General features: G+C 39.1%; 1 protein-coding gene across 3 annotated transcripts in view; it reads left to right on the forward strand.

The window, feature by feature from the left end:
- The window catches only part of LOC142390568 (MICOS complex subunit mic25a-like), an 82,811-nt gene that overhangs the window by 51,847 nt on the left and 5,568 nt on the right, over positions 1-25,396 (forward strand). For all 3 annotated transcript variants that reach the window (XM_075476104.1, XM_075476105.1, XM_075476106.1), the window contains one exon: positions 4,966-5,101. In XM_075476104.1, coding sequence (XP_075332219.1) covers positions 4,966-5,101 — 136 coding nt within the window. The remainder of the gene's footprint in view (positions 1-4,965; positions 5,102-25,396) is intronic.

The raw sequence follows: 25,396 nt of genomic DNA on the forward strand, positions 1-25,396 counted from the left end.
GTTGTTTCAACGTGATGTGTTGAGGTTGGTTAAACCTAATCTATTAGAGTTGATTCAACGGAATTACTAGGCTGTCTCAATTTATTTGGATTGGTTTCACAAATTTTACATTAGTTGTTGAGTTGAACCAATATAGGGTTTGTCATGTTGACTCAATATCTGGCCATGTACAAACAACCATGGGTGTTTTGTGAAAATGGGGTTTTTCCACACATCACCACTCAATTAAAATGAAAAATTGAATTTCATCCAAATGAAAATGTACAACAGGACCAGAACAACACAAGGTTCACAGTGGCGGCCATCTGAATACACAGGGTATAAGTGGTAATACTTGTTTAATTACCATCCAAACGGCCTTGAATGACAATCCAGATATATTGTATTATCAGCTCAATGTAATGTTTAAATCAGTAAGTAATGGAACAATGATTCAGTGACAAAAAAAGATCTGTCTCATCCACAGTTTTTCTCTGGTTCTTTCACTGAGGCAAACCCAGGATAGTTTTTTCTCCCTCCGTCTCGTCTTTCTGCTCAATTTATTTATTTATTTTTCATATGAAATAATTGCTGATCTCCCCCCCAGAATCAAAGCAGATGGTCTGATCTTGTGTTGAGTTAAATACATGTTAGCCGAAAAATTGGGCTTCATTGTCATTTAAAATACTGAAAATACCCTTTAATTGATGATTCTGATCCATATATTACCATAGTTACAAGCAAATTCCGATACAGTGATGAGTAACAGTTCAGTTTGTCACGACTAGTCAATGCAAGGCATGTCGGGTTAGTTAAAGATAAGCTAATTGGGTTTGCTTACAGTAAAGAGCCTCACATATATGAGAACAAAAATAAACTAAGTTTAAAGCTGAGGCCAGATTTTCTTTTGGCTTTGCTTCTATATAAAGAACTAGCTGCTTCAGCACACAAAAAGAAAGCCATTTGACAGGAAGCAATGACTAAATTCTGTAAAGTTTTACTTGCTGATATTTAACACTATCACAATCAGGACAACATATATGCCTTGTGTGTTGATGATGCCACAGACTTCGTGTTCGTCCTGGGGTAAGTCCCTGCATTGAAAATTTTTCTCCTCAGGCTCTACTTCCTGCGAGATGTTAACAAGATTTTCTAATTACTAGCCTAAAGCACAGTAGAAATACTGCTTCTTTGTAGTTAACAGGACAGAAATAAAATGGCACATAGGACAAACGATGCTTCATATGTTTAGCCAAAGCCATTAAGGAGAAGACAAAAACATCACACTTTAACTCATAGAGAAGCGTGGCTTGGAGGCGATAAAAGCATCCTTATCAGTCTTGTAGGCTTGCCAGATGCTTCTGCTTTTTGTTGTGAGTTTTTTTTTTTTTTTTTTCTCTTTCTTTTACATTTTCCAATTTCTCTGCTTTTACTTCTCTCCCTCTCTTTGTTTTGGTAAGCTGTGTGGTCCAGAAGTCTGAGGCCTCCTGGTTCCAAACGCCTCTGCTTTCTCTGCTCAAGATTAAAAATAATGGACAGCACCGTTAATTAGGCAACTAATCTTACTGTTTATGTTTGTCATATTTACTGCTCACAGATGCGTGGAGTACTCCCCCAAAAATTCGATTTTTTTCTTTTTTTCTCTCAAGCATCAAAACGCTTTGTGAAGCACACACATATTAACAAGCGCAACCACATACGTGGCTCAGTGGGCTGCCAGGGCCGCACCATTACCTCATTCCAGCTACAAGAGCCGAAGCCCCCACCGCTGACGCTCTATTTTTATTTATTTCTGTAAGTGCTTCAGTTCATACTGCTGATTTAAGGCCTCACCTTCAATTTCTTGCAGCATGTGGACAGAGCTTTAGCTTTTGCTGCAGCTGAACCAATTTTCTGCTTCGAGCGCCTTTAATAAGCCTCCTGGCACTATCGGGAGACTTCGACTTCCCTGATGAAGGCCATTTATTTCAAATTAAAGGCGAGTTCCTTCTCTTCGGCAGCCTCAAATGTAGAGACCGATAAAGAAGGCGTTCCTTGGTGTTGTACTCTGTGTCTATGTTGTTAATGCTGTGACTAAAAAAGAGGGGGTGTGCGAGGTAGTAGGAAAGTAAGAAGACAGAGTTGGAGGGAAGACGGAGAGTGGAAGACGACAAATTAAACCATCGGGGCTGTGCGGAGGGACAGAGTAATCTGATAGGTTATCATCTTTTTAAAAATAATCTTCTGGAAAAAAAACACCAGTGGATGCTTCATTCTGTCTCTTTAATCATTTTATCTCACTTTGTCTGTTTTTCCTTTCCATCTCTGTTGGTTTTCCTCTTTAACCTTCCTCACCCGTGCTCAGATAAACTCCGTCAATACATCCACGATACTTCTGCTGATGATAAAGTGTGTGTGTGCGCCTGTGCGTGCGCCTGTGCAGATATTGATATGCTGTAATTGAAACGATGGGGTCATCTCCCCTCCTCAGTCAAAGGCAAAATGAGCCTTTCATTTGGCTTTCAATTAAATCTGGTGTTAAATGCTCCTCGTAGTGAAAGTGTTTATGCTGTGTAAAAATCGACTTGTCGGCATGAAGGAAAATGTGTTTGCGTGCATTTAACTGTTACTTGATGTTTAAAGTGTATCACAAAGTGTGTGTTGGTGTGTGCCTTTGTGCACGTGCCAGCCTGTACCTGTGTGGGCGTACATAACGTGCTTTTCTCTGTCTCAGTCAGTCAGAATCCATTACAGCGATGCACCCAGGCAGCACGCCTGTCATAGTTAACAATCGCAAAGATAGACAGGCAAAGACAAATTATAATACAGCACACATATCAAATTAGGCACAGCTAATTCAATCTCTCAAAGCTCACTTTTCTGCTGTATTTGATCAGAATGATCCTACCCACTCAATTAAGTGTGATTTAGCACTAATTGTATGATTTGCAGTGAAGCACGTAGCACAGACTCCACTGAGGTTCCCATCAGTGCAGATGTGAATTTTTTTTTTTTTTTTTTTATTTTGCCTCATTTCATCTGATAGTTTTACTCTCACATTTGTATTTCTTTAGTTTATCTTTTCTTATCTGGCAAAGACACATGACGCAAAAAGGAAGGTTTGTACTCTGCAATGAAAACCTTTCCAAGAAATGTGACATATTAATTCACCTTTTGGCACATGTCATTACATTTGCTGAGAGTCATAGACCAATATTATAATATGTATTATTATAAGTTATGGTTTGATATTGTAGCAGGATTGATGGATGTCCAAAATGTCAAATCTTTGGTTTGAAATGGTGAATAGGAAGTGAGGGTATTCTTCAAAGATTTCAGATCTTCACAGTTTCAAAACAGTCAAAATTACATCTGGCAATTAACAGCTCTCTGAAACAAAGCTCTTTCTTTCAAACCTGTTTCACTTATTCATTAATTGCTGAGCGAAGTTTAAAATGACCAAATTAGCAGAGTTCCTCCTGACACATTCGAGCGTTAAAAACTAACTTTGTGACACACTGGCTTATCCGTGCTATAATACTGTTAATGGTCTGCACCAACTCCGCTTGCTCCACTGTGTTAATCAGCTCTTGTGTAAGGGTCTGTCTTTTGAAAGGCCTGTTAGCTTTTCAGCTGAAAATGCTGGCTGATTCAGTCAAAAACAACACGAGTAGAGGGGTGAAAAAAAACAACAACAAGAGTAAAGTTGTGGACTGTAAAATCAGTCCAGGGAGCTGATAGTTGGTATCAAATTCTGTAAAGCTGGAATTAACTGCAGAGCTGGATTCTCTGGAAAGTTTCATAATGGCATATGGGTTAAATAGATTATACACTGGACAATTCTTTCTGAAGCTTTTTGGCTGTACTTTAAGGACATTTTGAAATAACATTATCTTCCATATTGACATCTTGTCACGGTTCAGGCACAGAAGGACACTAGGACTGAGCGGCAGATTCAAAATCAAAGTCTTTTATTTTAGACTGCAAGGTCCGGGGCCAACGGGCCTGAGGTGCACGGGGTCTGACTAGCAGGGGAACAGAGCCGGGTGATGAGATCCAGAGCTGTGGTCCAGTTATGAGGGTTATAGCTGCAGACAGGTCCAAGATCCGGGAATCCGAGTCCAAGGAGGGGTAGGCGTCAAGCAGAATGGAACTGGCTGGAGAGAGGGTCGAACTGGTCAAGATGGGGAAACAGACTGGTTAGTGACAAGGTTGCAATATCAAAGGTTTACTGAGGCCTGAAGGTGTTACCACATCGGGTTTCACAACAATCTGACGATGAGTAGATGGAACTCCGCCCTTATGTAGCAGCAGCTGGTGATTATGGAATGAGGGACAGGTGAGAGTGGTTGCAGCTCGTCAGGAGCTGTGACACATCTATCTGGCCCAGGTTTGTTTTTCTAATGTGGCTGTTGACCACTAATAATAAGGTAATGAGTCAGAATCATGAGCAAAAACCCACAATGAACTTTCTGTTTAAAACAGGAGACTTTGAAAATCAATAGCAGTAAACAGTTATTTACTATGTACAAAGAAGGTTAAGTAAGGCCGTTTTTAAAAGAGAATGAAGTCGGTCTCCTTTATGAGTTTTATTCTGAGCTTTTCTGTTCTATGTTGGGGCTCATAGTCAGCCACATGTGCATATTAGTGCATGAAAGTCCCTCGGAAGCAGTCTGGAGCTTTAATCTGCTGGCAGCCCTCCAAGTTTTCATCCACTGAATAAACAACGCTCTTTGATTAAAAAGCCTCCTGCAAAGAAACCCTTAACACCTATATAGCTTTCTCAATCAAAGAAAAAAACCATCACCTTCTGAAGTTAGTGTTCATTCCTGGTTTTGTTTCTGTTTATTTTAGTCTGACGTGCTCTTTATCTATTATATTAGACGATCCTTTCTTTTCACTTTTTTTCTTGAAGTTCAAATTGACACTGTGAGGAAGAAGGATTGAAGAAATGTTTTAATTGAACCGTATCTCTTTGTCTGTGTTTTTTTTTTTGTTATTTTGCAGGTCTCGTAACACAGCTGCAGTGTGTCCTGGCCTTCAGGCTCAGATTTTATCCTGTTACAAGGACAACAGAGACCAGACCTTACAATGTTCAGACCTGGCCAAAGAATACATGCAGTGTATAAATGCTGCAAAGAAGGTGAGAGATTACTTTTAAATCTAGAAGCACCCTTCTAGAGTTGGGAGAAGGGTGTCAAAAGCTCCATATAATTGGTGTATCCATTAATGTTGTTGTTGAGACCACCAACATGGAGAACAAGACTCAAAATGTGTCAAGACTGAACTACAAGACCAAGACTTTGAAGGTTTGAGATCAAAGTAAGACAGCAAGCCAGGAGTTTTATGCCTCAGATGTATAATGTCATTATGGTGAACACATTTTCAGCCAGGTAAACATTATATCATTTAAATGGGATGCTATAGCCAAACCAGTTAATTTTCTTAAAATTTTCCTGAAATATGAATTATCTTGATCAAACTTAGGGTTGATGTATATTTTTGTTCTATAAGTGTAAAATAAACTAAGTGATTGAGCATGCTAGAAGTCAAGAACACTCAAAACTTAGTATTAGCTCTTTTAAAATTAAGTTTGTAACGAACCCGCAATTCCACTGATTACTTAGGTAGATTTTTTTTTTTTTTTATGGAGGGAGATGCCACATTACTCCAAACTCACATTTCTAAGTTTCGATTTTATAAGTATACACCCAGGCTTCGCCGCGGTGACTGAATTTTGAGCCAGGCTAACATCAGCAAACACTGATGTTACATGACTTTATATGCCTAAGATACGTAGCTGTCTGTGGCTTAGCTTTGCATTCCTTAATGTGTTTAAAAGCTGGCAAGCATCAGAAATCAGCGCTCTGTTATATATCCACATGAACTGAACTTCCTTAAAGTGTGGTGTTTTAAGAACAGTTTTGAAACCATACCTGCACATCACCTTGACACCTTGGCACAGACCTTCAAAATGTGGTGTAATGATCAGTCTACACACTCCTACCATCAGCACACTTTGGAAGTTACACACAAAACGTATTACATTGAATTATGAAAACTGACTTTAAAAAAAACTTTAGCTTTAATAATGACAAACAATAAGTGTAACAACAACAATCTGCCTCTGGCCCCTCAATGAGAACCCTGGATTTTAGTAAGTATAGGACATGAGAATGCAGTCTGAACGGTTGTAGTTTAGAGTTGCGCATATTTTCTCATATTCACAAGAATATTCTGGAGGAGTTAAAGCCACAGGAGTAAAGAAAATGATTGCTAGGATTTCAAGTGCTATCACTCTAGGTTTTTACATTGAAATCATGTCATTAAAACCAGCTTTCAGTGTGAATAGCTAATGAAAAGTGCAAAAAATTCGCCCACACTATCAAAGCTGTTTTCCTAGCAACACTGAAAATGCTTGTCAGTATCAAAGTTGTAGTTGCTATAAAATAAGCTCACCTTGTCATCTCAAACTTCACTTTTTTGGGACTAATTCTAGGTTGTGGGAGACAAAAATTCATTTAAGGTAGGTGAAGAAAGGGAAGTGGAGATGTGCAAATACAAGGCAAAAATGAGTTTAATACCAGATATTTTCCTAGATAGTGAAATTGAAAGTTTTGATTTATTCAGAATATGATTTTTGCACTGCATCCCATAAGCATTGGCACCGATATGTGTGCTTTGAACTGACAGGAACTTTATGTAATGCCAGATGCAGCAATGATGCCTGCAGTCTCATTAGAATTCTATGAGGGTATGGATGCAAAGTGCTTGCACTGTAAACTGTGTGTATGAGTTTAGATAGAATTGCATAATGATAAGGCCAGTGTGAATGCTTTATTTAAAAGTTGTTGGTTTTTGTCGGATTTTATGCATTTAAGCTCCAAAACTTCATGTTTTCACCCGATATCTCATCATAGTAAACAAGATATGAGTCAGCCTAATTGCAACAAACTTGTGCTTTTTCACTGGAAATGTTCTATATGTCAAAACCCAAAAATCAATAAGCATTGTGAGTTATTGGAGATGGGTGTAAGTATATATTTACAGGTAAATACTGATTATCAAAGCTTCGTGGTTTCCATTTGGCCTCTGATTGGTTGACAAACTAAAAAAGAGGGACTCAACTGTTCCTCTAATTTCCTCCCCTAATCAGTGGTCTGTTACTATTAAGTTTCTCCCTCTGAAACTTAAAATAAAACTGAGGAGCTGAATATAGAATGACCTTGAGTGCACTAAGTAGTGTAAAACTTATTTGAGGTTAAGGAAAAGATTAATAACTTTTCTCTGATTGGACTTGGAAAAATGTGAAAAACTTCATTTCAATGAACAATCAACAGATATTATGTTATGGAGCTCAACAGATGAATCCTCAGTTTGTCTTTATCCTTCCATAAGAGATGTCTTTGTCTTTGAGCAGTCAGCTGGGGTTATACACTATGCATGAACTCGGTAAAAATGTAGCCTTTGTTCTTTCCCTTTTTTTGTGTGCACTCCAACACTGGATTGGACCTTCTGTTGTATTATTCAGCCGCAAAGGCGAGTTCCACAAGTTTGTTCATCACTGCAGCAGTAAGAAATTCACAGAAAGTTAAAAAAAAATTCTAAGAAAATGCAAGGAAGAGCTGGAGGACAGAATGCCAGAAGCCTGCACTTGCAATGTTTGTGCGGTAAAGGCATTTGAAGGTATAGTAGGTATATAGGCTCATCATGCACCCAAGCTGCGTATTACTCTGCCTCATGCTGGTTTCTGCTCACTTCTCCTCTGCATTGCTTAGGGGCATTGAGGGCTTCTCCCTGGAATACAACAATGCAACATGTGATCATCAGCTTGCTTAACAAGGATTCCTCTGCTGCTGTACTAACGGAATATGAGCTCTTTTAGTATCACCTGAACCACAGCACTGTTTGTGTGCTTATAGCTGTATATATGTAGTTGTATACATTTAAAAACCAAGTGACCTCTGAAGGATTGGCTGTGTGTGTGTGTGTGTGTGTGTGTGTGTGTGTGTGTGTGTGTGTGTGTGTGTGTGTGTGTGTGTGTGTGTGTGTGTGTGTGTGTGTGTGTGTGTGTGTTTGTGTGAAAGTTTATTCGCATTGTAGCTGGTGTGAGATAACGAGGAGTGAAGAGAAGACCCTTTGAAGACGGTCCTTTAAAGATAGCAGCAGATCATATAGAATTACGTGAGTGTGTTTTTGTGGTGCGTGCATAGCTTGATACATTGCTGCCTGCGTTAACCTACACATCAAGGTATTTCCTCTTGATTGCCCCCCAAGGCATGTCTCTGACTTTCACCCTGTCAATTTAAAAAAGTTTTCCCTTCGTTTTGTGTCTTTAAGCTGTCAGAGTTGGTTTAGTTCAAACTGATAACTATTTTCCTGTGGAGAGGCAGCTGCTTAGATTGTGAAGCTACTAAATTTAATGGGTGACACAAAATACAGTGAAGCTAATTATGTTTATGTCTGACGGCAAAATAACTGTTTTAAACATTATTTCTCTTCAGTTATTGCTACCTTTTGATACTGTCGTAGCATGCCTGTGTTTAATTAAGGTCCACTTGCCTTTTATTTCCAATAGATATATTCAGAGTACAATATTAACTGACTTTGTTCGTCTTAAAGTCAGTCTGGTGAAGTTTGGCAGATGGATACATTGCTGAAGGTTGAATATAAGACATAAAACTATCGTTGTTTCATTAGTTTTCTGCTTAACGTAGCATTAACAAATAGGACTCCACTGTTTCATACATGCTAAATATGTCCTCCAGTCCCTAAATGACAGGTTTAAGAGATTTTTTTTAAGACAATTTCCTGAAACACATGAGCTATCTGTGACATGCTTTGGTCAAAATATCATCGGACAGTACAACAGCTCCCTTTTGAACCATGAATTCAGAGCTCTTTTTATAACGGCTGTCCTACAGATACAGGCTACAATCCAAACATAAATTTGAACACAAAACTCAATAACACTGATGTTAATGATGTTATTAGTGTGTGAGAGAGCATCCAGTGCGTAGCCAGAGTGCTCATAACAGTGCACACAAAAACAGCTCAGACTACCACAAAGAAAACTGATGAAAAATAGCTGTCTTTCTTTATAAATCACATGATAAATAAAATGTTTTTTTTTTAATTCTAGGGGAGTAGTGTGATGTACTTATGAGCATTTTGTGTCTTACCTGGAGTTAGTAACTTGCCTTCAGTACAGCGCAGTCACAGCACTCTCAATGTGGAGGAATCGGGTAAGATTCCTGATGAGGGAGCCAATCAAACCTCTGCTCAAGACGGGGACAACAGAAGAGTGAATTCTGTCAGTCAAATCAAACTTCAAACATTCAAAAGCAATAGTATACTTTTAGTAGATATTTCACAGTCACTTCTGCATCAGACAGTTGCAAATATGTTTCCATTTTATCAACTGAAGAACGTCTGTGTTCCTACGCATCATCGCATGCTCAGTGGCTGTTTATGTTTCCTGCCCCTGATCAGCTGTGCCTGGTCTGATCCCAACATACCAGCTAGTGAGAGTAAAAATGAGTGGAAAGGCCTGAAAAAGCATGAACATCTTTTAAACATTTGCTGAAGTGATGCCCAGCAGTAAACCCACGAATAAGTCAGACACGACTCCTGATGGACTCGGCTGATGGTAGATAAATTGCGCAGCCACTATGCACGCTATGATGCACAGGAAACCAAATACGCTTCACCGTATGAAGGGAACTCATGATTAAGAGGAAAATGTTAAGAATTAAAATTTTCCCATCAAAAATGTCTAAGAAACTGTGGAGAAATAATGTTGTGAGGATTCTATGTCCATTTTATATAGGCAAACATCGTTGCTCTTTCTTCAGTGCAAAGCATCATATTTATTGTACCATTAAAAAAGGAAGCCTTCTATAAATCTGGACTGTAATTGCTTTCATTTCTATTTTTATGTTAGTTATAAGCAAAACTGAAGAGCCTTTCCTTTGTATTGTTCTGATCATTTAAAAAAAAAAATTGGAGGGCACCATATTAAGCAAGAGAAATCTCACGAAAATACTTCTTTAATTTTTCTTTGTCATTTAAAAATAAATAAATAAATCAAACAAAGAAGGTTTTCAGAATGTTAAAAAATACAAATGTCAACTTCTCATTCTGTAGCTTTGAGATGAGTGAAAGAGGACTTAACTAGAGCAGAATTTGGGTCTGTTCCTGTTTTGTCATTCCAAAGAATCAACTGTGATGTGTTTTGATCAGTGTCACAGCAGGTCAGTGGACAGGCCTGCATATCGCAGATGTCTCCCTGCTGGGTTATGCTACCATCATTTCGTGTGCACGTGCACATGCGCGTGTGTGTTTGATGGCAAATGAGAGGATGATCCCACAGAGCCTGCAGAGTTGAAGCAAATAAGCTATACTCATTATCCACTGGGAAGCTGAGCCTGACATGGGCACTGCTACATGTAATGCATTCACGCTGTCCAGACACTCGGTGGGATTCTCTTGTCATTTTATCTGCACCATCTGAGGCAAATGCGTACACAGCTCACTCACACACTGTCTGTATGCCTGGTGGGATTCTCAAGTCATTTAGATCAAACCCCAGAGACAAACCTGTTGTGATCAGTTTCAGAGGCACGGCTCACAATGAGGAGATGAAGAGAGGGGGAGACTGGCAAGGGTAAGTGGAAAACTGGCATGAAGGAGATCTGAAAAGTCATCTGGAAAATATCAACAGACGGGTACAAAACAGGGACTGTATAAAGAGAGAAAAAAAAGCATTGGAATGGTAAAAAGAGCAGATTAAGAAGATTTGAGTAGTAGATTTTGAAATTACAGATGCATGTGGAGCTTCAATAAGGCAAGAATCTGTTTGTTTGCTAGTTCAGACTTCTGAAACTTTCAATGCTACTGTTTTCCCCCTTGAGCAGGGCCAACTGCTTCGGCACACGCACAGTCACCATTAGAGCAAAGCCCTGCTGAGGGTTACAGGCATAGCTGTCTTTGGGTCGAATGCCCAGGGAGTTACTCCTGAAGTTAAAGCTGCCCATCAGACTGAAGAGGCGGCAAGAGATAAACAGAGCCAGAGAAAAGAGAGCGATAGAATCAGAGAGTTGGAAAAACATTTCAGTGAAAAGAAGCTGAGTGATTGAGACTGAGATTTGGACATTGATATTTTTCCTCCATTATGTTATCATTGTTTTCTGGTAGTTACAGCCACTTGCCGGCTGCTTCATGCATGGGCTATTCACCTCCCAGCCAATTCTGTCAGGTCCCACACAACCCCAGTGGCTGTAAATTGGTTCTGACTTGACTGGCCATTGGCAGAAAAAGCCCTTTTTACACAATAAGTTTCAAGGCAGGACTGAAGTGCCCTTGTTTCACATCGTTGTCCTGTGATCAAGTGCAGAGGCTGAATAGACGTTGATTTGCCACTAATGCAACCCTTTTGAGCAGGAATCTGAGGTTGTGACACTGTTGTCACTCGGGCGATTCTGGGATGCCGGCTTGCTGCGTTAAAGCACAAACTAATGTGGCGCTGAACCACCGTCGCTTAGTCGGTGTAAATTATGAAACACGGCTAAACGAGCACCTTTTTTTGTGCCAAAAAGGTGTGACCACGGTGTGAAAAAGTGATGTGTATGTATAGTTTTTTTTAAAAGAATAAAAAACATATTATAAAAAGCTATACAGAGATAGGTTTTGATTTATAAGCTCATCTTGAATTTGATGGCAGTATTATGTGTCAAAATAATGAAAAAACATTTTGCTTTTCATGATGCACCAAATATTTTCAGTGAGTTAAGGCCAGTCCAGCCCCTGAAGTCTTCTATCAAAAAGTCATGGTGTTGTAATAGAGACGGTATGCAGTTTAGTCTTGTTTTTCTGAAACATTGTTGTCATGCGAGCATAGGTTGCTCTCAAACCTGTACCTCCTCGCGTTGATGCTGCCTTTGCAGATGTGTAAGTTGCTTATTCCAAAAGCACTGATGCACCCTCATACCACCAGAGATGAACGCATTTGAAGTGAGTGCTGTTAACAAACCACATGGACCCTCACCCTTTTCTTAGTTCAAAGGATGCCACATTCTAAAAAAAATTCAATTCATTCAGACCACAGAACAGTTTTTCCTCTTTGCTTGTGCCCACATTAACTGAGCTTTGGACCAGTGAAGGCAGAAGCATGTCTGGCTCATGTTCACATACGGCCTCTTCTTTGCATGATGGAGCTTTGACCTGCATTTTTGGATGGCACGGTGTTCACAGACAACAAATTCTGGAAGTGTTCCTGAACACATGCAGTGATTCCCATGACAGAATTGTGGCTGTTTTAAATGCAGTGTTGTTTAAATGGATATGTCTCTCGATGATAGAATATTCAAAGTCTTCACAATCTCACATTGAGGAACTGAAAGTGCTCCACAATTTGTGGATGTAGTTTTTAGCAGATTGCGAAACCTTTGCCTTGCTAAATCTTTACCTTTGAGAGTCTCTGCCTCTCTTTTTATACCCAGTGATGTTGTAAACTTGGGCCTGTTGCCAGTTAGCCTAATAAGGTCCAAAATGTTCTATTGTGCATAGAATACTGTTTTATACATTTTGCCAGTCAATTAATTGTTTTTAATGACATTTTAAACAGTGTTTCAACCTTTTTTTGAATTGGGGTTGTACATGGGTATATATAACAGATATAGGTTTTCTATTATAGATTATGAATTACAGTTAGCCAAACAAGTTATCCTCTGAAGTTTGAAATATTTACTGAACAATTTTTAGACTGGTTACTGCTGCAAAAAAAAAGTCTTTAATGATATTTCTCCACGAAGGAAAAGCCAAGGTTGAATTATGTGCCATTTGTCTCTTTGTAGGTAAGTTAATTTACTTGTTTGTTACCCAAATTAAACACACACAAACAAATATAAGTAGATAAGAAATTACCAAGCCAAATTAAGGGGGTAAAAAAGGTCCATTCCATTTCATTCTGGTACGGAGTAGGCTCACTTTGTGTGAAATACGCCATTGATTTTGTTGGATTATGTGCTAATTGAGCACTCCTGTTTCTGTGTAAACCATTTAGAAAAAAAGTTATCATGCGATTCTGATCATAACCATATGGTTAAGATACATGTGAACATGTTAGACCAACCAAAACTGCACGAAATTTAAGTTCTCAAAAGGCAAAGATGCGCTGCACCTGCTTCAAAGGTCCATCATTTTGCTTCTTTCTCAGAAATGGTCACACACAAGTGTATGTTAATTCATCCAAACTCCTTATGAAGCTGCTTTCTTTTATTTATCTTTCTACATATAAGAAATCGCAATTTGAAAAGTCAGCCTATTAAGAATATATGTTAACTTGCGGTTGCTGTATTGAAATTGTATTATTGTGCGTAGGCCTAATTTCCTTCTCTATTCTTAGCGAACAGCTCAATCCACAGTCCAACAGTATGTTCTTAGACTGTCGGACATGCTGACAGACTTGCCCTTCAAGGCTAGAAAAGCATGGAATATCAGGAAAGGGTATGACTGATCCCAAATTATATGTACTGTCCGTCTCACTCCACTTTCAGGGTTTATTCAGCATTATTTTAGGATGGAGATTTTCTTCAGTTAGCACAATCCCCCCCGACTGACGGGTGAACACTGATCCTCTGGTTACAGTGTTGTGTTGGAAAGCCTTTCTGCAGAAATGTGTGGCTGATTCAACGAGACTTCCCATGAATGATGGTAAAGCTTTTTTGACAACACTATTTTGATGCACAATGGCCCAGCCATTTGTGCAGAACCACTATTTTTTTGTTGCATGTAACCTGCTTGTATGATTGCCTGTTTCTAGCACTCCTGAAAATGATCGGGTGTGGGGTGTGGGGTGGGGGTGGGGGTGGGGGTGGGGGTGGTAATTTATCAACTTACAACGATTATGTTCTAAACGAAAAACTCTATTGACAATACTGATAATGACTTTGTATCTATAGCTAGTCTGACTGCACCAGGTTTTGGCAAAGCCACTGAGTCACAGCAGTGTATTGTAAAACCTAATATTGATTTAGTTTTTTATTTTTTTTATTTTACCTTCGCTTTTTTTATTGATTGAGCAGGAGTCATGCAGGCACAAAGATCACAGCAGCTCAGTCAGTCTTCTCAAAGATGACGCAAGATAAACACAGATTGTGGAGGACTATATCCAACCAGAATAGATACAGAGAATACTGCAGGCTGTTTGGTAAAGCTGGAAGATGTGAAAGACCAGTAACAGAGAAACAGAAGTAATAAGAAAATGGCTTTAAAGTCAAATCTGATATCATATATTGACAGATGGAAGATGGAGATTATTATACCAAAATGGAGACAATGAACAAAGTTGGAGAACATAAAAGATCCTTGTTATGAGGACTCATTTGTGAAATATTAAAAGAAAGTCAATTGAAAAAAAAAGAATTGAAAAAAAGGAACTGAAGAAGCAAGGCAAGAAAATGGGTGATATACTGAGGGCAGGAGAACAGGATGAAGGGGAGGAGGTGGAACAGGTGGAGGCAGATGATGGGGAAAGAGCTTTTGAGAAAAGCAAATGGTGCAAAGGGACTCAGAAATAATGGTGTGGTTTGGTGGAGGAATGAGGCCAGGGGGTGGAGGATAGTGGGAGAAATAGGAGAAAATCTGGGGGTAAAAGGCAGGGAGAATGAGGTTTGTGTTGATGGGGGAAGGGTGGAGATGGACAGAGGATGACGAGATGAACAGAGAGCGAGAGAGAGACAGTTGGCCCCATAGCGGTCAACGCTAATGAAGAAGAATGAGGGGCTTCTGCTGCTTGTTGGACCTACTGCTGACCATGCAATCACACCGAGGGCTCCTCACTTTTTCACTGAAGTATGTACTCCTCACATTTTGACACCAAAATTTATGAAGCGAACAATTTGTGGAACTCCTTAAACCTCACTGCAATGCATGAATAAATATATAAAAGTGTCAAGAAGCCTTCTTTAAAGTAGGCCTAATTAGCAACTCGAGTTTTCTTAGTTTCTACATTTGTTCAGAGAGGAATTCTCTGAGGTTAAAAGCTCAAGGATGGGAGTTTTCACACCAAGTCTACGTTGTTTCAGTTGTGGCTAATATCACTGAAGCATTTTTATAGATTCTTTCAAAGTGAAGTGCTTCTCTGAAAAGTTGAAGTATAGTGGAGCAGATTGTACTTTTTATCGTTTGACTCGTTTTAGGATGCTGTTCCCCTGTGACCACTACAGAAAACAGAAGTGGAGGCTTTTACCGCTTTGTACAGTTATATTTTTTAATGATTTTGGTAAAAATTGGAATGGATTTTCTTAAATGTGACATCCATTTGGGGCTCTCTTATTTGTTGTTTGATTCTTTTTTTTTTCTAATGCTCTCAGTTGAAGCTGTCACCACCAACAGACAATGAGAACCTTGAATCCTTGAACTTTTTCTCCTCCCCAGCTCACAGTTTTTAACAAAGTGGCTGTCTAAAGTCAGAACAGAGCAGTATCATGCATGGCGCAAGAATAAATGTTTTTTTGGTATTTTTTTTCATTTTCATTGAATGTAATACATGTTTATTGTTTCCTTTGTGTTTTATGCTATGTTTTAGCTTTTTAAATAAACTGTTGCTCTAAATATGACTGTAAACTCTCACTGTGTCATTTGATGGCTGCAGCGCTCAGTGGATGAATCCTGAAGGTAGCAGAGTGCAGTGAAACCAGGATAGAACTGCTGTTTTCATAGTACTTTGACACTTTGAAGCAGTATAATGTGACAAGTTGACAGGCATCAAGATGCTGTTAATGTGTGGGCCAACATAGAAAATAATAAATGTGACATGCTTCTGTGGCTTAGCCATTACATATACCATAAACCTTAGGTATCCAGCTGGGGAGCTATGCTGTTCCCAGTACTAGGAGTAATGAAAAGAAGGTTGGGGCAGCAATAGCTGAGAGATAAGGCTCAATATCATATAGGAACAAATTCCCTTGAAGCAGTGAGTCCCTGGTTCAGTTCCCAGTCATCCCCCAAATTTGCTGCTCGTCATTCTGCTGCCCTCTTTCCCCTCTCATCTCGTCCCTCGCAGCTTTCACTAGCTGTGTTTATATGGACCACTTTGAATCATCCATCCATCCATTTTCTATACCCGCTTAATCCGTTGGTCGGGTCGGATGGGGAGGCTGGAGCGGTCCAGCGGTCATCGTGCGAGAGGCAGGGTACACCCACAGTGCCACGCAGAGACAAACGAGACAAACAACCACACACACGCTCACACTCATTCCCAGGGACAGTTTTAAAGACACCAATTAAACTAACATTCATGTTTTTGGACAAACTCCACACAGATAGGCTCCAGCCAGCAGTTGAACCTGGAACCCTCACTGTGAGGCGACGGTGCTAACCACCACACCACTTTGAATTCAGATTGTCTGATCAGAATGAAATTAATCAGGTCTGATTAGATCTGAGTTCCAATCAGACTGATCTGCTTTAATCAGGCCCTTTGATAATGGGATTAACAGGAATACCATGTATACACTAAATCGGTTTCTGCTTCTCTGTGATTGGAATGAATCTGTTCTTTCTTCACATTCTTGTACCACTTCAAGGTAACGTGGCGCAGTGAGTTTCCAAGGTGTAGGAACGTGGCTAAAGAGGTGCTAAACAGACAGTGCTGTTTGAGACTTTAGAAGAGATATGGACTGTTGAACTTTTGACAGCGTTCCATTCTTGATGAGTAAATTTAGTCAGGGCGACTTTCTCTCTCAAAGTTCATTCACAGCCTCCTGACATGTAAACTGAAATGTTAAGGTCCACTTTCACTCTCCGCTTGTTGACAGACGGCAGGAAAGTACGATTGTGCATTGTTGAGTGGATTTTAAAAATGGGAAAGATGACATTTCTCTTTGTCTCTTGACATTTTATTGACAGGAAGGCCCACTTTTAAAGAGATTTATTCTAGTTAAAGGCTTTGCAGCATGTAAACTTATCAACTTGTGAGATCTCTTACTGTCCATTTAAACACTTGTGTTTCGATCTCTAATTGGATCAATATAATTCAGAATAAAGAAATGCCCGTCCATGGAAACATAGCTATTATCTAATATGAACATATTCCAAAAATGATGATTTACTGTGGCGCTTAAGTCAAAGAAAATTGAGAATTTTCACTCACATGAGAAAAAGCCAACAGCCAGAAAGATTATGGGGATTCAACAGTATTGTAAGACTTCGGTGCATGTTTTCCTACAATCCTAGTTCTGTTGTTCTCATGAAAAGGGCCACAAATACATGTGAACAGACCAATAAAAAAAGGCTACAATCTCACCTGTGCTCAGCTATGAATGTTAGGTTATTGGTTTCAGGAAATTACAGAAGGGGTTGGAGACAGTCGCCCTGTTGGAAGAGGATGTCCCGACTAAGCAGCCATATAACGGGCACTGCGGACATATTAAACTTAGCTCCTTATTCCTGAAGTGAGCCAACAGTTTTTTCAGTCTATGGTTACTTCTGACAAACACAAGAAGTAGTATCGTGTGACAAGTTGACAGGTATAACTTCTGAAATGGAGGAAGTCGTGCTGTCTATTCAGTTTTTACCCATTGACATGAGAATTTCAGGAGGGAGTTTTTTGGGGGGTGTTTGGGTTACATGGAGCACTGAGGAAGCAAGAAATAATGCAGAATCAGTCTGTAAATAATGTTATGGCCGTTATAGTATTTATAAGTTACATTCTGAAGTTATACGCTGTATTTCTTTTTGAATTTCCCCACATTGGGGGATGAATAAAGTATTATTCTATTCTATTGACAACAGGCAGCAACACTCACTCGCTATGGAAACTCCAGTGAATTTTCTGCTGTATTCACACCATAATGCACTCACTGATCTTTTGGGCTTCCTACTTGGTAGCTGGCTCTGCAACATCTCTGGGCTCAAATGCACATATGAAAAGACCATAAAGAGAATAGTTGGCTAGTTAACAAAAGTTAACAAACAATTAGTATTCTGCTGAATTCTGGTGGAGTACAAATGCCAGTTGTCATTTTTCTTATGCTCGAACAGGAGTTGCAACCCCAGGATATATATAGCTGTGAAAATAGCATTTTGTATCCTTCTGAAAAATCCCAAGTTGGAAAATTGGACAATTTCTGCAACGCTTTATTTTCATTAATTGAACTTTTTCCTCAAAAAGCCATGGCACTGACAGCTGTATGCTGTAACTCGCATGTTTGTGTGCAGTTGCTACAGCCATCTGGGGCAACTGTAGCTCGAGAGGTAGAGTGGTTGTGTTCCAGTCAGACGGTTGCTGGTTCATTACTCAACTTTCCCACTTTACATGTTGAAATATCCTGGGGCAAAATGCTGAACCCCACATTTCCCCTTAATGTTTCCCTTACTTGTTACTCGCTATTGATAAAAGTATCTGTTAAATGGAAAGTGTAGAGTAATCTATGCTTGTTTTTATTGCTCACATTCTGATTTCTAATCTTCCAGTCACTCTCCCTTCCTCACTGTCTGAAATTTTTAAGCCTTCGGACAAGTATGAATTTTTTCGCTTCAAAATGTGCCTGTACCAGCCAGTCCACACAAATTAAATCCAAACTAAAAGCTAAGTATGTTTGTGCCATTCCACGCTCAACAGCACGTGAGCCAGCAGCAGGTGGACTGAAACAGCTGATTGCGGGCAGTTTGGCTGCAGTGAGGGATTTTCAGCATGCTATCACGCTGAGTTTGGTGCACTTCCCATGAAAGGTAGGGATAAGGATGGTAATATTTTGCTCTCCAGTCAACTCAGAACCATCACGATGTTTCAGACGCAGTCGGTATTTTACAAGCCGAGTATTGCAAAATTGTTTTCTCAGGAGTGAGAGAGTGTTTAATGCAAGAAAAGGTAGCGGTAAAAACCCAGGAAATGCTCAAGTAATCTGTTGATAGGGGTCGTTTTTCTGATCATAGTTTCCTATTTTGCCCCGGGTATGTGGCATATTCTCCAGCAAATCAGTTCACTTAGACTTCAGGGGTGACTTGAGGAAAGTGTAATAGTTTGTGTTAAAACACATTTGAGCATTGTTTCTCTACCTGTCAAAATACTAACGGATATGTACCTTCTGTAGACACCCTGCAGTTCACATGTAGGATTATTTAAACATTTACACACGCCAAGTCTGTCTACACGAGTGTTTAGGGTTTGTTAAAATGTTTATTCCCCGGATTATTTATGTTTTTGCTTTAGTCTCTTTCTTATCTATCTCTAAAGATTTTTTCCTTCATCTTTCAGTTGTTTCTCTGCCTTTTGCTTTTTTTAAAACCATTACCTTTTATCTTGCTTCTTTGTCTGTCTGCATGTGTTTTCTTTTTTTTTACTCCTTTTGTGCGTATTCATCTTTTTGTCTCTTGTCTTCTTGTATATCCTTCATCTTTTTTTTCTCCGCTTTCTTTTTTTCTCTCCAGTCTCTGAAGCTGATTTATTGATTTTATTTTCATACTGTTGGCTCCCTCTATCATACACCACAGTGCTGCCTCCTTTCAAGCGGGCATTGATCACTGTACAGCTGATCACAGCCATCATCCACAGAGCACCATTATCGGCCCTTCCTTTTTCACATTTGTTTCTCTCTTTTATTTCTCTTGTATTGTGTTCACTGTGGATTAAGTTTTTTTTCAATCTTATTTACTGGTAAAATAATAGCTTAGAAATTTCCCCCATTTTCCTTTATCTTTTTTTTCTTTTTTCTCTTAAGCTTTGTGATACCATCACTGCATATAGCTTTGAATTGGGGCCTTTGGAAACAACCTATTTTAATTTGCAATTGCAATATTGTTTTCCAACAGTTATGACAGGATAACTGAAATAAAAGTCTTTGTGCAACAAGCTGTTTTGCAGTGATACTCTCATTTAGTCTAGTTTCCAACAACAATACTTGTTACAGTTTGTTACATCTTCCCAAAAGCCCAAACTAGCCTAAACCAAGATGATTAAGAAATCCACAGTTGAATCAGCCAAATTTTAAGTTTTTTTTAAAAACTCTTTTAAGTTAAGTAAAATTCATGTTTCCAAGCTAAATAATTCAATTTTGGCCAAAATAACTGTAATTCAGATTATCCCCAAAATGCCGTGGCCCTATCGGACATAAAAGCCAGTGTGGTGAAAAGAATTGCGAGCACATGGGGATGGTTTATGTAAGAACAGTTGTATATTAATCTACATTTAGAATCCTGCTGAAACCCAGGTGTAATGGAGGTCTCACTTATTAAGAAACTGTAAATGAAAATTAACAGCAAAGGTGAGGAAAAATGTGGAAACTTTAAATCCGTGTTGTTCATTATTTTTGGCACTAATTGAATACCATTAATAGTTGTGACAAGGTGCAAAGAACTTGCGCCAAACTGTGTTCCGCCTTCGTGTGCATAGCACACATGCATTTACGTACTGTATACATGTGTTTTTTTTCCACGGCTGCTGTTTTTCCACCATCTTCCTTCAACATGGACAATGAAATGACGTGCTTCCACAACTCCTGGCAAATGTTTTGTTCCATTTTTGAGAAGTTGCTCTCTTTGTCTTTTTCCTCAAAAGATGTGACAGTTGTCTTTATCTGCCACTTCTCTGTCTCTTACTATCTTTCTTCTCTCTGCATGCTTCTCTGTGTGTCCCGTTCTTTGTCTTTTGTTGCACTGCAATGTGCGATCGAACAGCACATCAAGCCAAATCTAGAGCCTCTGTTTCCCCTTTCATCTATCTCGTGGCCCCTGGCAGCCTTCAGCCACCTCATATCTTTCAAACGATGGAAGAGTGGGGGGAGATCGTGTAGAGACATGGAGGGAGGGATGCCGAGTTGAGGGCACTAACAATTGCCTCCTGAGAGAGGCATTTCCAGCAGCTTTTGTGCCACTCGCCGACTGTACACTGACCTTTCTGAGCACCACCACTCCTGTCGGCTCGCGCCATCAGACCCCCTACTCTCTCCCTCTTTCTGCCTTCTCCAGTGGGGGGGGTCCCAACAATAAATCTACACAGCCTTGCATTGTGTTATTCGGAAAGCTAACTAAGCTGTGTAAGCACACAATACAATAAAAAAGAAAAAAAAATGGTAATATGCCTGCAGCCGGGGGGAAAATACTGTGAAAGGAAGGAAGGAAGGAAGATTAGTCCCATTTACCATAACAGAAATATAGTTTATACCTTTACTTCTACATGGTATTTAAGATTTATTTGGCTTTTTCATGTAAGAAACGATGTTAACAGTCATTAACATTAATGACAATCAATCAGGTTTGAAATGACAGAGACTTACTGTCATCATTTGCATTTTATTATGTAATAAGTAGTGCTCACACCCTATTTATTACGATATCTGCCAGCTACAGATATCTTATATCTACAGAAGTAATATGAAGTGGGAATTGGTGAGAAAATCACACAGTCAGTTCCTAAGGTTTGAAAATGGGTCTTAAGTTCAGGGAGGTCCCTTTCTCGCCATACTTATGGTCCTGGGATTTTTACTGTTACCGATGATGCTTTGTAGTGGGTAGTGGGCGTGGCTCCTGATTGGTGGATTTAATTTTGTAAGTATAATTTCTTAATTTGTTAATTTCCTGGTTTCTGGTTCATCCTATCGTGTTTTGAAACTTTAGTTTGGGGGGTTGTGCGTTAGTCTTTGTGTGTGTGGTAGGGCAGGACCAGACAGGGAGGGAGGACATATTACACAATGTGTGTGTATATATAATATATATATATATATATATATATATGTGTATATATATATATAATATATATATATATATATATATGTGTATATATATATATATATATATATATATAGAAAGAAAGAAAACTTATTTTATTGTAAATTGTCTCAAATTGTATGTCATTTTAGAAGGCTGTTAGAAGTATTAAACTTGATTTTAACAGTTTAGTAAACTGAAGATAGATTCATTTTTGTGAAATTAATGATAAATTTGAAAATGTAACATAACAGACTTTTTACGTGAAATTAACAAAATTTTCTTTAAAAGGATAGAAATTGTATGTATTTTCGCTGCTATAGATTTTTCATATTATTTTATATTAGACATGTGAATTCACAATCTATTATACGTTTTCAAATGTTTTTTTAAACAGTAAAATCGACACAACAATTTTTTTCTTTTTTTTTTACTTTTCTGGGCACACTCTACACAGAAAGAACTTTTGTTGAACTGAGACCACCAGCTGGGATAAGAGACGACAGCAGCAGGGCTTTTAGGTTGGTTTTTCACTGGCTTTTGTCGCTTTCAAACAGCCACAACATTATCGGAACAGTCCACTTTCTTTGTGTCCCGTTGTCACTCAATCCATCTGCCTCTACACTTCTTTCTCTTTATGATTTTTGAAGCTTGCTTTTCCTTTGTGATTGCTCTCCAATTCACAGCTAGTACTCCTGGAGAGATCGATTTTTGCTTTCTTCTTTGGCCTTTTTGTAAATAAATAAATATGAGTGTTATTGTTTGCACCTAGAGCTATGTTGACAAGTTCACTTTCAAGTGGAACTTCAAAAAAATAGCGTTTTATATTTGTCGCTGCGGGCATTTCTAATGTTTTGTCTTGCAAATATACCAAAGGCAGTTTATTATCTGTACTGTAGTAAACAGTGATTTGAGAACTCGTCGTTCATGGTTTTTTTTTTTTACTTGAAAATCCTATATCTTTGTGTTTATGTTTTATGTGATTTGCCTGAGAGCAGTAGAAAAACAACAGGAACTTCTTTAAATGACTTAGCTTTATGGATATCTCTGTCATAAATGTCATCACAAGTGTTGACAAACCGTAAGTGATGAAGTTAAGAACATACAGACAGTTGTAATTCTAATGTCTTTGTTAAACGTTCTCATTTAGCTTACTGGTAGAAGAAGTAAGCAAACAGTTGCATATTAAACCTCAAGCAAGCTTAACACCCCATCCTGACTGAACACGAGCGAGCGATTGATTAAAAAGTGATTAGAATGCGTCAATCAGCCTGTCCTGACATGCCGCGAGCGATATCGCTCTGTCCAGCGATCACGCCGACCCCTTTTAAAATCGCCCGCGCTGTCTCTATTTGGACGACATTTCGTGGCGGCTTCCCGCCCCTAAACACTTCGTATTGGTTGAAATGAACACGCTGCTTCCTGTTGACAAGCTAGTTAGCAACAGGTCAGCATCACTCAGGGAATAACGGACGAGGAGAAGCTGATCTTTACCGTGGAACAGCACCCTAATGGTTTATGTACCACAAAGATCTGAACCAAAGGGAAAACTCTGTGTTTCAAGTGAGTACTTTCTGAACCAATAGAATCACTCCCGACAAAATCGTCACGCTGCATATCAGGACACCCTCGCGAAATTTCGTCGTCGTATCGCGTCAGTTTCGCTCGCTTTCAGTCAGGATGAGGTGTTAGACTTCTTTACAGAATGGCTTCAGCTGAGGAAACATTCTTAGGTTTGTTTTATTGGATATTCCCCAAAAAATGTGTTAGGATGAAAGCTAAACTCTGAAAAGAACACTTGAAAAGGTATATTTTTTTAAATTATTCTGTAGTGCATCACCCAACTTTTAAAGAGCTTCATTTGGCAGATCCTTTGAGCATCTTTATAAATATAGGTATTCATTTTCCCCTTATTGATGGCAAACTGCACGGGCCCAGAGGCTGTAAAGCAGTCCCAAAATTCCAATGATGCTGCCTCCAGCATATTTTACGATTGGGATGATGCTTTCATCTTGATATGCAGACATCCTTTGTTTTTCTCTGCATCTAGTGCTGTCTGTTCTTTCTTGTCAGTCGCAGTGTTCATCAGTCTGCAAAGCATTCTGTCACTGGTGTTTCGGACTGTAAAGTTTTGTCCCTGCACCGTTAATGTGCCACATGCAACCATGCACTGCAAGTTTGTATTGGTAGCCTCAGGAATGAATGAAAGCTAACACGCTGCAGTAATTCTGTTGACATTTTAGATGCTATCTTGTTGTTCTTTATTAGCTCACAGGAAATTCTGCTTTTTTAATGACGACTTGAGGGGAGAGTAGACATCGGTGTCAAATTATTACCAATTATTATCAGTATTAAAGCTGTACATGGAGTTGTGTGTTATCTGTTGCTTATAATTGTAAAATGAAGATTTGGGCATTTTAGAAAAAAACATTTTTTTTATTTTCCAGATGGTAAACTTACTGTTCGTACCGCTGTCTTTTGGATTATGTCTGTTTACACCAGCTTCTTGCACAGCTACGTACATGTTGTGACTTATTTAGTGCTCAGTGCTTATGGTTGCACGTTTACTCCCTGTCCATCATGAATCATGCTTCATTTTCTATATTTCCGCCAAAATGTCTGGTAAAATTGCTGGTATGTGAACAATAATAAACTAACACATGCATACAATTACACTCTGGCTACACACGTTAGTATTATGCATCCTTGGTGATTCGAGCACAATTGTTGAGCTTTTAGAACAATTGTGAATTGTAAACGCAGTAAATACCCATCGGTGACCTATTGAGATCAGATCACACATTCATGTTCTGGGACAGGCGGTCGCATTTATTACGATGTAAACGCACGTAAGTCCTGGCCTACTTTGAAGGATCGCCTATAGCAAGACCTCATAGCAAGAAGCTAACGTAGGCTATTGTTGACATAACAAATCCATGTTTTTTTCATTCCTTTTCACCTCATTATCACGTCCATTACAGAACAACGGTTTTTAAAATGTTTGTCAAAGTTCTACACTTTGAATACTATCATTTCTGCATCTATTACGATATCGTTCAGAGAATGAAATTTCGAATGTTCACGTGATCTGCACCTTTTCAGGAGGTTGTGCCATCACAAAGCTGATTGCTCAGTTTTCCCAGCGGAAGTAATGAGTCGGGTTCAAGTGACAGGAATTTGGCAAATGCTTCAGCACTCTCCATCTACAGTTCAGTGTTCATAAGACGGTAAAAAATTATTCAAAAAGGAAAAGATGCGCCAATAACATGGTGAGATGTCGTCGTTGAGTGTTGGAATGCCAAATCTCAAGTTACATAGTGTGTCGGTCTCCATCGAGCACAAGTGAAATCACTGATGTTTGTCAAAGAGCTTTTGATTGTTTTGCATTACAAAATGATTATTTAGGTCGTGGAAAAACTGCCTCTCAAATATGAAAATGTGCTGCTTTTTGGTCTTTTATATTCGGTAGTTATTATCCTGTTTCCTGTATTTTTGATCAAGATGGAGGCCAGCTGATGGTCATAGCCTGAAATGAACTTTTTTTTTTTAATGGAGCCAGACTTTGTTGTGCATGTTCTCCTCCACATTCCCCTCCATCTTCATCCCTTTATCCCTCAGCAGTGGAGTGGTCAGGTCTATCAACCACAGAGCTGCAGCCTATCACCTGGGAGTTCCAATTGCCTGCTAGTCATCAGATAAAATGGATTTCCAATTGAGTCAAGGCTCCCAG

Source organism: Odontesthes bonariensis, chromosome 10 (genome assembly GCF_027942865.1).
Source record: "Odontesthes bonariensis isolate fOdoBon6 chromosome 10, fOdoBon6.hap1, whole genome shotgun sequence".
In the NCBI taxonomy this organism is placed as follows: domain Eukaryota; kingdom Metazoa; phylum Chordata; class Actinopteri; order Atheriniformes; family Atherinopsidae; genus Odontesthes; species Odontesthes bonariensis.